General features: G+C 47.5%; 2 protein-coding genes across 2 annotated transcripts in view; both read right to left on the bottom strand.

The window, feature by feature from the left end:
• Positions 1-12,500, bottom strand: part of LOC144098171 (ATP-binding cassette sub-family A member 17-like) — a 187,402-nt gene that overhangs the window by 9,406 nt on the left and 165,496 nt on the right. The gene's annotated exons all lie outside the window — the stretch shown is intronic.
• On the bottom strand, positions 1,799-2,694 carry LOC144096864 (uncharacterized). Its single transcript, XM_077629709.1, has 2 exons — positions 2,002-2,694; positions 1,799-1,870 (listed from the first exon to the last, which is right to left on the bottom strand). The coding sequence occupies exons 1-2, from the start codon at positions 2,692-2,694 to the stop codon at positions 1,799-1,801; spliced, it is 765 nt and encodes a 254-aa protein (XP_077485835.1).

Genomic DNA, 12,500 nt, shown 5'->3' with positions numbered 1-12,500 from the left:
GCAGTGTCGGAAGGCAGCGGAGACCGGGAGAGGGCGTCGGCGTCAGAGTGCTTACGGTCAAAGCGATAGACGACTCGAATGTTGTACTCCTAGAGGCGCAGAGCCCAGCGGCCAAGGCGACCCGATGGATCCTTGATGGATGGCATGACGTTAAATTCGTATAGTCCGTCGGGCGCGACGAAAGCAGTTTTTTCAAGATCGCATTTGGCCATGCGGATTTGCCAGTATCCAGACCGCAGATCCAGGGACGAAAAGAATTCCGCACCTTGCAGACAATCGAGGGCGTCATCGATGCGTGGTAGAGGATAAACGTCTTCCCTAGTTATTGTGATTAGGCGGCGATAATCCACACAGAATCTTATGGAGCCATCTTTCTTTCGAACCAGCACGACTGGAGATGACCAAGGGCTGTGCGACGGCTGTATAATCCCACGCTAGAGCATGTCGTCCACTTGCTCGTTGAGAACTCGACGCTCTGTCGCTGACACGCGATATAGGCGCTGTCGCAGAGGTGGATGGGAGCCGGTATCTATGGTATGGTGGACATGTGAAGAACGCCTGAGGGGAGACTGGCACGCGTCAAACGATGAACGAAATTGGTGTAACAGGTGGAACAGCTGGTCACGGTAGGGAGAAGTGAGATCTTGATCGCTGGCGCTACACAGAATGTCAGAGGGCGGTGGGGGTGACAGGGGAACAGGAGTAAGAGAGTCCAGCGATGGCGGGAGAGCAGTTTCTCGGTCGTCGTCAAGTTGCAGAAGTTTAGCCGGTTCGACGCACCCAAGGCATTCACCATGAATCAGGGTCACTGGAGATGAGAGAGGGTTGCTGACGAGCATGGCTGTCGTTCCGGAGGTTACCGTGAGGACAGCGAAGGGTAGCGGCATGTTCTTGCGGCGAAGAAATAACTCCGAGGGGGTAAAGAGTACAGTTACAGCAGGTTGGTTGCGTGGTGAGGCGCACGAGAGGGATACAAGGACAGAGGAATTTGCCGGGAGCTTGACATCGTGAGACAGGTGTACTTTGGCCGGATATTCAGGAGACGGTGCGGCCGGGTAGGCGTTGGGCAGGGCAGAGAAAGTAACTTCGGCGCGGGCACAATCGACGACGGCGGAGTGCTCAGAAAGAAAGTCCCATCCTAGAATTACGTCATGAGAGCAAGAGGAGAGGATCAGGAATTGAATGATGTACAAGACGTCTTGAATAACGACTTGCGCGGTGCAGGTTGCGAGCGGCTCGACCTGTTCGGCGGTAGCAGTGCGAAGAGAAACTCCCGAAAATGGCGTCATGACTTTCTTCAGTTTTCGACAACATTTCGCGACCATAATTGAGACAGCAGCTCCGGTGTCCACGAGAGCACAGGTTGCAACACCTTCGACAAGTTTGTTGGTGAGAGCAGAGGCCTTGTAGAGTTCCCAGGGGACGCACCTCTTGCCTCGGGAACTGCGCTCATTAGTTTTCCGCAGCGGAAGGGCTGGCCCGACGGCGCATAGGAGATAGGGAACGGCGCCGCGGAGAAGAGGAACAATGAGAGGTGGCAGCCTGGCGGTTGGTGGAGAAGGCAGGAGACAATGGGTCTGCTTGCACGCGGGGTGGCTGTATGTAAGACCCATACGCAGATGGTGGCAGGACGTCAGCAGGCGAAGGACGTCTGCGGCAGTAGCGGGCTACATGGCCGGCGAAGCCGCAGTCAAAGCAAATAGGCCTATTGTCGCGAGTACGCCACAAACAACCGTAGTGCGAGACTGCCGGCGTGAAGCGAGTCGACGGTTGTGCCACCTGAGCCCGATACGAGAAATCAGGCGGGGGCGTCGAAGGTGGCGGCGCTTGAGTGGCGTCTTGAAAAGGGCTCAAGGGATGGGATGGTGGTCTGGCAAAAACGGCGGCGTACGTAAGAGGGGCAGCCACAGGTTGCTGGGGCAGGGGTGGCAGGGCCTCCGCGACTTGGGCTTGGATTGTCTGCTGAAGGGTGGGAGACAGCGCTGGCGGGGGGTTCCGAACTCCAGAGATGAGCGCTAGTTGGCGTGCGATCTCCTCTCGAATGAACTTCTGAATGTCATGCCTGAGCTGCTGCCCTCCTGCGGTCTCGACATCAGCGGACAGGACGTCGGCAGGCTGTACGGTGCGACGAGTGAGGACGCGTTGCTTGCGGAACTCCTCGTAGCTCTGGCACAAGCTGATGACGGAGGCCACGGTGGCCGGCTGCTTGGCTAGAAGCATTTGGAACGCATCTTTATTGATACCCTTCGTGATATTTTGGATCTTATCAGCCTCGGTCAACTCGCTGTTCACGCGCTTGCAAAGATCCACCACGTCCTCAATATAACTAGCAAATGTCTCGCCAGGCTGCTGAGCCCGTTCGCGTAAGCGCTGTTCGGCGCGAAGTTTGCGCACGCCAGGACGGCCAAATACCTCAGTGAAGCTCGTCTTGAACGTGGACCATGTGGCGATATCGGCTTCGTGGTTACGGAACCAGATGTTGGCGACATCAGCCAGGTAAAAGATGACGTTGTTTAGTTTCCTGGCGTCGTCCCAGCGGTTGTGCGTGCTGACCCGCTCGTAGGAAGCCAACCAGTCCTCGACGTCAGAGTCGCCGAGCACACTGAAGACAGCCGGGTCCCGTTGTCGAGGTGTGCCGGAGCAGACAAGCGGAGCAGCCGGTGGCTGGGGAGCCAGGGGGGCGTTATTCGGCATTGCTGACGTTACAGTGCTGCTGCGGAGCTCCAGGACGGGATCAGGAGTAACCTCCACCACTTGAAATGGGGTTTAATAGCTCAGGCACCACCAGAACCAGGGAGGCAGAACCAGGCGCAGAACGAGGCCTTCTAGGCGTCCGCGGTTATTCTAGAGCCCGGCAGCAGCACGCGCTCAGCGATAGCACTGCCGCTACCTCGTTGTCACATCTTCGTCTTTACAATGTATATACATATGAAGGGAGCCAACAACTGTTGGCTCCCTGTATATGTTTGTCAAAGACGAGTCCCTCATTTCCTTAAACTTGTCTGCTATATATATATATATATATATATATATATATATATATATATATATATATATATATATATATATATATATATATATATATATATATATATATATATATATTTAAGAGAACTGGGCACTTCTACAGAGACACATTTATTTATCAACGTTTCGACCGCGGTGTGTTCTTCAGGACAGTCCTGAAGAAGACCTCACCGCGGTCGAAACGTTGATAAATAAATGTGTCGCTGTAGAAGTGCCCACTTGTCTGAAATCTTTATCCTGCGGAGCCAACGCAACCTATATATATATATATATATATATATATATATATATATATATATATATATATATATATATATATATATATATATATATATATATATATATATTAAGGAAGCCAACAGTCACCGAAAGCAAGGTGCATAGGGGAATGTTTCTTTTTTTTAATATCTAGTGCCAATCAATTAGTTTCTTTTTTTTAAGGATAATTACTTATAAAGCAGCAGAAAAACAACCATGCCGCCGGTGGGATCCGAACCCACGACCTCCGAATATCGCGTCCGGTGCTATTACCAACTGAGCCTCGGCGACGGCTGTCCAATCTGCTGCTTTCGTGGGTATTTATGTTTTTCGTGTAAGCGAACCTTGAGAGTGTTCACCAGCGCCACCCTCGTCCAAGCGGTGGACGTAGCACGTCCTGTAATACCGCAAGTGTGACGTAGAACGTCATCTAACGGCGAGAGCCCTCTTATACTACCTATGGCATCAAGCCTGCCAGAACCGAGACCCCCTTTAAGCTATTAGCAGACAAGGCAAATGAAGTCAGGGGCTTGGTTGACAAACATATTAAGGAAGCCAACAGTCACCGAAAGCAAGGTGCATAGGGGAATGTTTTTTTTTAATATCTAGTGCCAATCAATTAGTTTCTTTTTTTTAAAGATAATTACTTACAAAGCAGCAGAAAAAACAACCATGCCGCCGGTGGGATCCGAACCCACGACCTCCGAATATCGCGTCCGGTGCTCTTAGCAACTGAGCTACGGCAACGGCTGTACAATCTGCTGCTTTCGTGGGTATTTATGTTTTTCGTGTAAGCGAACCTTGAGAGTTCACCAGCGCCACCCTCGTCCAAGCGGTGGACGTAGCACGTCCTGTAATACCGCAAGTGTGAAGTAGAACGTCATCTAACGGCGAGAGCCCTCTTATACTACCTATGGCATCAAGACTGCCAGAACCGATATATATATATATATATATATATATATATATATGAGAAGGAAGTGAACAGTTACCGAAACCAAGGTGCACAGGGGAATAGTTCTATTGCTTTCTTAAAAATTTTTTTACTTCGATTAATCTGTCGCCTAAATTACTTATAAAGCAGCAGAAAAAACAACCATGCCGCCGGCGGGATCCCGAACCCACGACCTCCGAATATCGCGTCCGGTGCTCTTACCAACTGAGCCTCGGCGACGGCTGTCCAATCTGCTGCTTTCGTGGGTATTTATGTTTTTCGTGTAAGCGAACCTTGAGAGTGTTCACCAGCGCCACCCTCGTCCAAGCGGTGGACGTAGCACGTCCTGTAATACCGCAAGTGTGACGTAGAACGTCATCTAACGGCGAGAGCCCTCTTATACTACCTATGGCATCAAGACTGCCAGAACCGAGACCCCCGTTAAGCTATTAGCAGACAAGGCAAATGAAGTCAGGGGCTCGTTTGACAAACATATTAAGGAAGCCAACAGTCACCGAAAGCAAGGTGCATAGGGGAATGTTTCTTTTTTTTAATATCTAGTGCCAATCAATTAGTTCCTTTATTTTAAAGATAATTACTTATAAAGCAGCAGAAAAAACAACCATGCCGCCGGTGGGATCCGAACCCACGACCTCCGAATATCGCGTCCGGTGCTCTTACCAACTGAGCTACGGCGACGGCTGTCCAATCTGCTGCTTTCGTGGGTATTTATGTTTTTCATGTAAGCGAACCTTGAGAGTGTTCACCAGCGCCACCCTCGTCCATAGCGGTGGACGTAGCATGTCCTGTAATACCGCAAGTGTGACGTAGAACGTCATCTAACGGCGAGAGCCCTCTTATACTACCTATGGCATCAAGACTGCCAGAACCGATATATATATATATATATATATATATATATATATATATATATATATATGAGAAGGAAGTGAACCGTTACCGAAACCAAGGTGCACAGGGGAATAGTTCTATTGCTTTCTTAAAAATTTTTTTACTTCGATTAATCTGTCGCCTAATTTACTTATAAAGCAGCAGAAAAAACAACCATGCCGCCGGCCGGATCCCGAACCCACGACCTCCGAATATCGCGTCCGGTGCTCTGCCAACTGAGCTACGGCGACGGCTGTCCAATCTGCTGCTCTCGTGGGTATTTATGTTTATTTGGTATAAGCGAACCAAGAGAGTGTTCACCAGCGCCAACCTCGTCCATAGCGGCGGACCTAGCATGTCCTGTAATACCGCGAGTGTGACGTGGAACGTCATCTAACGGCGAGGGCGGAAACTGTGCGAGAGCCCTCTTATGCTACCTATGGCATCAAGACTGCCAGAACCGAGACCCTCGTCAAGCTATTAGCAGACAAGGTAAAGTAAATAAGGGGCGCGTTTGACAAACATCAGAAGGAAGTGAACAGTAACCGAAACAAGGTGCGCAGGGGAATAGTTCTATTGCTTTCTTTAATTTTTTTGCTTCGATTAATCTGTCGCTTAAAGAAAATTACTTATACAGCAGAAATATATATATATATATATATATATATATATATATATATATATATATCGGCCAGAATAAATAGCGGCCAGAAATCACCCTAAAATATGCGTCTCATCTTGCCAAGGACGCCAAACCGTCGTCGAGGGAACCAATATGACGCGTTCGTGCACCACGGCAACCAAGAAGCCAGCCACTTCAATCACCTTCTGCAACACTTCTGTCGGCGTTCTAAACTCGTCTCCTTCCCGCAGCACGGCTTCGAATGGCTATAGACGGCCCGTTTTCTAGCAGCTGACGGCCGACACCCAATTTTCGAAGGCGTTGCACTTCTTTCTGGCCATCTCAAAGAGAACGGTTTCAAGCCGTTCTAAGACAAATCTTCACTTTCTTGGAATGACTGCGCACCTGCACCTCAACCCTGCACCGAAATTTCAGGTGCTGAAAATCCCCTTCCACGTAACCAGCCACATAGCCCTAGTCATTCATCGAGCGCCGCCTCTAGTGGTCCTTCCATAAAAAACCAGCCTCCTGCTCCTCCGTCCAGCACCAACGAATGGCCTACATTAGCTTCCACAGCTTCCGTAAAGCATCTTCCCAACCAACTGCCTGCCGGCACGACTGCTACTCCTGCTGAGAAGTAGCAGCAACCGCCCATCTACTAGCCGCACTAGCAACCTAACGTCGACGAACAAGACACCACTTCAGCCACCAAATGAAAATGCAGTAGCTTCTTCAGCCCAGAGCACCCCACGCTCAAGGAAGTCCACGTCTGGCATACTACTGTCAACGAGTGCGCCTTCGACTCACCCACTATGTGCAAGTGTAGGACCTATTTCAGACTCAAGCAGTTCGTCAACCACCTCTAAGCCTGGGGGCAAGCCGCCGCAAACCAACCGGTCATGCAGACATCTTTTCTTCTTGTACAGGCTATCTTATCTTGGACCGTCGCAAATGAACAGCTCGACTTTGACTGCTCGTGCCCTTTCGCGGTGCACGGCACCGACCATTTCGCCTGGCTACCAGCCGACACTGCAAACAGCCCCGAGGACAAGCTTCACCTGCATCCGCGATTCCTGGCGATGAACGCGACCGTCACCTGGCAACCCTATACCACTACCACGACCCGAACTGCCCGACTACATAAGCCGCTGCCCTGCTGGAGCCAGTTGGGGCACGCCGCCGCAAACCAACCGGTCATGCTGACACCTTTTCTTCTTGTACAGGTTAGTTACCTGGTGCAAAATGTCTCCGTTTTAGTGACCGTTTCTTGCTGGCGGTGTCGTGCCCCAAAGACACCATTGATTCCTGTCGAAAAATTCCATGTATTGCTGGTTTCTATTGTCTCAATGCTCATCTTACTGGCCTTTTTGCTCGCTTTGTCCGGGGATGTCGAACTAAATCCATGTCCTGCCGAGAACGTCATCCCTCCGTGTTTAGAATCAATCACTCAAGCTGTACTACGCATTCAACTGAGCCAGAACACCATTCTGTCACAGCTTGCCATGATTAGATCCGCACAAACTAGCATTGAGGACTCCGTACGTCGACTTTCATCGCGCGTTGAAATCCTTGAAAAAATTCTAGCAGTCAGCTATGAAAGTGGCGCTGCTCCTAAAACGACTTCTGACTTCACTAAGCTTTCATCCGACGTTAAACTGTTGACGGATAAGTATGACGATGCCGAGAATCGTTCACACCGCTCGAATCTTTTATTCTTCGGCATCGCAGACGAACTCGGTGAAACTTGGGAACAGTCTGAAGCTCATGTTGTTTCCTTTTGCTCCGAAAAGCTCGAAATAGCAGTTGGTAACCATCAGATCTAACGTGCGCACCGTTTGGGTCACTTCGAGACAGGTAAAAACTGTCCAATCATTGTAAAGCTAGCACATTTAAAAGACAAATCGAGAATATTGCTTGTCGGGCCGAAGCTTAAGGAAACGGCATTTTCTGTTCGCGAAGATTATTCAGCTATGTTCGATTAGCTAGAAAGAAACTTTTATCTTACGGTCAGCAAAGCAAAGCATCGTTCAAGATTTGTTTTGATAAGCTACTCATTGGCAAAAAGCATTTCGTCTATCATGCAGATACAGATTCCGTAGTCGAGCTGAAACCATAGCGACTACTGCGAGTACCGCGGGATCCGCAATCTCATCTTTCCAGTCCTTCTCAATGCCCACGCCCTATTGCAGCCCATTATAAACCTCGGTTTTGGTAACAAATATTCGAAGTTACATGCCAAAAAAAGAAACAGTTGAAGCCCTTCTTGATGACTACAGCACAGACATCGCATTATTCACCGAGTCTTGGCTTACACACGATATTCAGGATTCCGAACTACTTCACGACAATCAGTCATTTGACGTGTACTGGCGAAAAAGAGCAGACCGGAGGGGAGGCGGCATCCTTGCTCTGGTGAAATCGAGCCTTTCTTCCTTCCTAGTTAGTATTACCAGCCATTATGAAATTTTTTGCATTAAAATCTCCTTTCCGTATTATACCAACATGCTAGTTGCATGCTACAGAGCCCCTAATACCGATCCCTGGTTTTTTAATGATCTTCACTCTGTACTTGAGGACCTGCAGTCTCGATTTCCTCACGCCTATCTCACAGTTGTGGGGACTTCAATTTTCCTGTTATCGACTGGGAAAACCTGACTGCGTCTTCTCGGCAATCCAAACACTTTTTAGAACTAGTCCTTATCTTCAACCTTTCTCAAGCAGTGTGTGTCCCAACGCGAGGTTTAAACATTCTCGACCTTGTCCTCGTTGCTAACCCTGAGTTGATCGAATCGCTTTTGTGTACTAGTGGATTAAGCGATCACTGCCTCATATCTTTCAACCTTCCTATTGAAACTCTTATCCGCCAGCCGTCTATGAAATATATCCGAGATTATTCAAAGGCGGACTTCGCGAGCATCAACGCCCATCTCGAGGATTTCTTTCGCGCTTTTGGAATTTCCAGACACACGAAATCAGTGAATGAAAACTGGTGGCTTTTTAAAGAAAAACTTTTATCTCTTGTAGAAGCTTATGTCCCGCTCATCTGTATCCGTGGTACTCAAATGCGCTGAGGAAATTGTCCCGTAAGAAGGAACGCTTTTTCCGCATTGCCAAGAAATCAGGATGTGCTGTAAGGTGGCAGAAATACATCGATTGCCTACACGAATACACATAGCTATTACGATCTTTGAAAAGAAAATTTTACTGTCACGACCTCATGAACATAATACGGGTGAACCCGAAAAAATTATGGAACCTACTCATGCCTAGTAAAAACCGTTCCTACAATATTTCTTTGAAGGCGCGTGACGGCTCCGATGTTACAGATCTCGAGCGCTCCGACGTAATGAACACGTATTTCACCTCCGTTTTCTCCCATGAGCCCACAGAAAGCAACAAAGTTGCCCTGCCTAACATTAATTATGCACCTATGCCACCTATTGTCATCACATCGGAGGCAATCTCAAATCTCATTGACAATCTGAAACCATCAACTTCTCCTGGACCAGACAACATCCCCGCCAAGATCCTCAAAGGAACAAAATACGGTACACTGAGCCAAATCCTACAACTGATTTAGCTCAATCTCTCGAAACTAGCCAACTTGCGGAGGACTGGAAAATAAGCAGAGTTGTGCCAATTTTCAAAGCTGGAGGTTGCACCGGCCCCTCGAATCACCGACCGTTTTCATTGACATGTATCTCGTGTAAACTCTTCGAGCATATAATATACTCGCATATTGCATCTCACCTCGATCAGATCTCCTTTTTCTTTCCCAATGCGCATGGCTTCAGGGCAGGCTTTTCGTGCGAAACACTGCTCTGCGAGCTAACTCCTGATCTTCACTTAAATTTAGATTCCTCTTTTCAGACGGATATCATCTACTTAGATTTTGCCAAAGCCTTCGATCGCGTCTCCCACCAATGTCTGATGTCCAAACTCTCCTGTCTGTCACTCGACCGTCTCACTTTATCCTGGATCCACTGCTTCTTAACTAACCGCCAACAGTTCACAGTAATCGCCGGTCATACATCCGAAACTACTAGAGTAATCTCTGGGGTCCCCCAGCGATCGGTGCTTGCTCCGTTACTGTTTTTAATATTTATCAACGACCTACCTTCTGGTATCTCATCAACCATCCGTCTTTTCGCTGACGATTGTGTCATCTATCGCCGCATCAGCAACTGCAGTGATCAGACAATATTGCAGGAAGATCTCAGCAGAATCCAAAAGTGGTGCTCCGACTGGCTAATGCAGCTCAATGTTTCAAAAAGTAAATTCATGCACATTTCGCGCAAACGCTCCAATCTCTATTTTCCATAGACCTTGAACTCCATAGCCTTGTCTCAAACAAATTCATACAGGTACCTCGGCATTGAGATAACGACCTGTCTAACATGGGCAAATCACATAACGAAATTATGTGCTAGTGCTTCCAGGACACTTGGATTCATCAGGAGATCACTTGCCCTGTCTCCTCCAGCGATCAGAGAACTAGCATATGTAACATATATTCGCAGAAAACTTGAATACGGCTCAACAATATGGAACCCTCACCAGGCATACCTGATTGACTCACTAGAACCCATCCAAAACCGGGCAGCGAGTTTCATCACCTCGCAGTACAAACCTCGGCTCAGTGTTACTGTCATGAAATCATCTCTCGGTCTGAAATCTTTAGCGCTTCGCCGAAAAATTTCAATTCTGTTCCTCTTCCACAAACTGTACGTTAACTTTCCAGCACTTCGGGAAAACTTCCTGCGCACTCCGGTACGATCATCTCGCCGCTTATTTAATTCCTCGAGTATACAACGCTTGCACGGCTCCACCAATGCATTCAACAAATCGCTTCTTCCTTGTGCAATTGAATTCTGGAATAACCTACCCGAAAACAATGTTGTTGAGACAAATCCTTCCAACTTTAAGGCAGCTACTCATCGAACATTTTCAAGAATAATAAATCTTTCCCATACCCGGTGTCAGCTACGATCCACTGTAAAACGACCAAACACTTTGGACACGTTCTATTACTGTAGTGTGTATTTTTGTGTGGTTTTTCTTCGCATTTTCTTTGATTGACTATATTAATTTGTTTCTCTTTTACTTTGCCTAGTTTTCACAATTTTGTTTGCCTTTTCATATGTATTACCGTCGGGCACTATGTACCCCCCCCCCCGCTTATGTAATGTCCCTACGGGACCCTTAAGGGTTAATAAATGATGATGATGATGATGAAGCCACCACGCTCCGCGGCAGCACGTCGGACTACCACTGCTACATCCCAAGGTAGCCACCACAACCTCCGTAGTACCAATCGGAACTTCTCCCGGCCTGGGAAGCATGACTGACTAGGCACGCCATTTTCCGGTAACTGGGAATCTACGTCTTCTTCACTCGGATTTCTAAAGCTTACAAACTTGCCGAAAAACGTATTCATCATGATTTGCATATTTACATCCTTAGCACCTACTTGGCAGCTTCAATCGCCCCGAAGGGCCTTCGGTTAACAGTAAAACCAGCTATACGTGAAATGACCGTCAGAAATAAAACAAAGTGGAACACAATACTAACGACCGCTTCACTTGAGCTAACCAGTGTTGTCTTAGAGCACTATACATCTTCCAAGAAAGTGCTTGTTAACAAAGAGTACCAAAAGCGCTCTCATTACAAACTCGTTTGTGTCGAATCAGCTGAATTAAGAAAATATGAAACCAAAAAACTAAATGAACTTAGCACCTTAAAGGCAAGAAAGTTACTTCTTGGCAAAGTGGAGTGCTCTTTTCCACAGCAACAACTTAATGGTTATGAATTCTGTCCTCATTCAACAGCCGCATATTGCCCCTCTGCTTTCTCGGAGGTGCCCGCCATAAACAAAAAACTTAGTAGTCAAGATATTCGACCGTAATAAATCTCTCTGTTTACAAATTAAACTTGGAAGAAAACAACGTGTTGTCCCGTGGCCTTAGTTTTTGCCCCTCTATAGCCGGCTACAGCGTGTTCAAGCTGCTGAAAGATTTGGACAATTTTTCCCGCAGCCTGCGCCTTCGAGAATTTTTTTCCGAAAAACCTAATTCTAACGCCCCGCGAAATTCATTGCCGTCTTACAAGCACTGGGCTCCTCCAAAACAGCGGGACCAGTGCCTAGAGTTGTATATTGGTGCTGTGCAAAAAGATATTCTACAACTATACAAGAGTAGTACCCTTGCACCGTAATCTTTCAGCTCGCGAAACTAAAGCAATGGAACAGTTAGCATCTCGTAATGAAATCATCATTAAGCCTGCTGACAAGGGTGGAGCTGTGGTTGTAATGAACAAGAATGATTATGTCGCAGAGGCACACAGGCAGCTAGCAGACAGTTCTTTTTATCTACTTCTAGACTATGACCCCACAAATTAGTTCAAAGACATTCTCAACGATACATTGCTAGACCTTTAAAATGATAACCAAATTACGGAAAACGTTTTTCGCTCAATCATTCCGCTTAGCCCGTCTGGTGGTAGATTCTACTTGTTACCAAAAATTCATAAAATAAACATTCCGGATCGACCCATCGTTCCTCGTGTCGGCACTGTTACGGAAAATATATCCCGTTACGTTGATACGCTAATTAATAGAAATCCGCCCATATTTCCATCCTACATAAAGGACACTACTAACTTCCTGTCCGATATCGTTGATCTTGTCATTCCTCAGGGTTCTTTGCTTGTCACTCTATACGAACATTCCGCATGGAGATGGTATTCGGGCAGTTGATGCCGTCTACAATG

The sequence above is a fragment of the Amblyomma americanum genome, chromosome 7 (genome assembly GCF_052857255.1).
Source record: "Amblyomma americanum isolate KBUSLIRL-KWMA chromosome 7, ASM5285725v1, whole genome shotgun sequence".
Lineage (NCBI taxonomy): Eukaryota > Metazoa > Arthropoda > Arachnida > Ixodida > Ixodidae > Amblyomma > Amblyomma americanum.
Note: the sequence above shows the minus strand (reverse complement) of the source record. Positions and strands in the feature narration are given on the sequence as shown.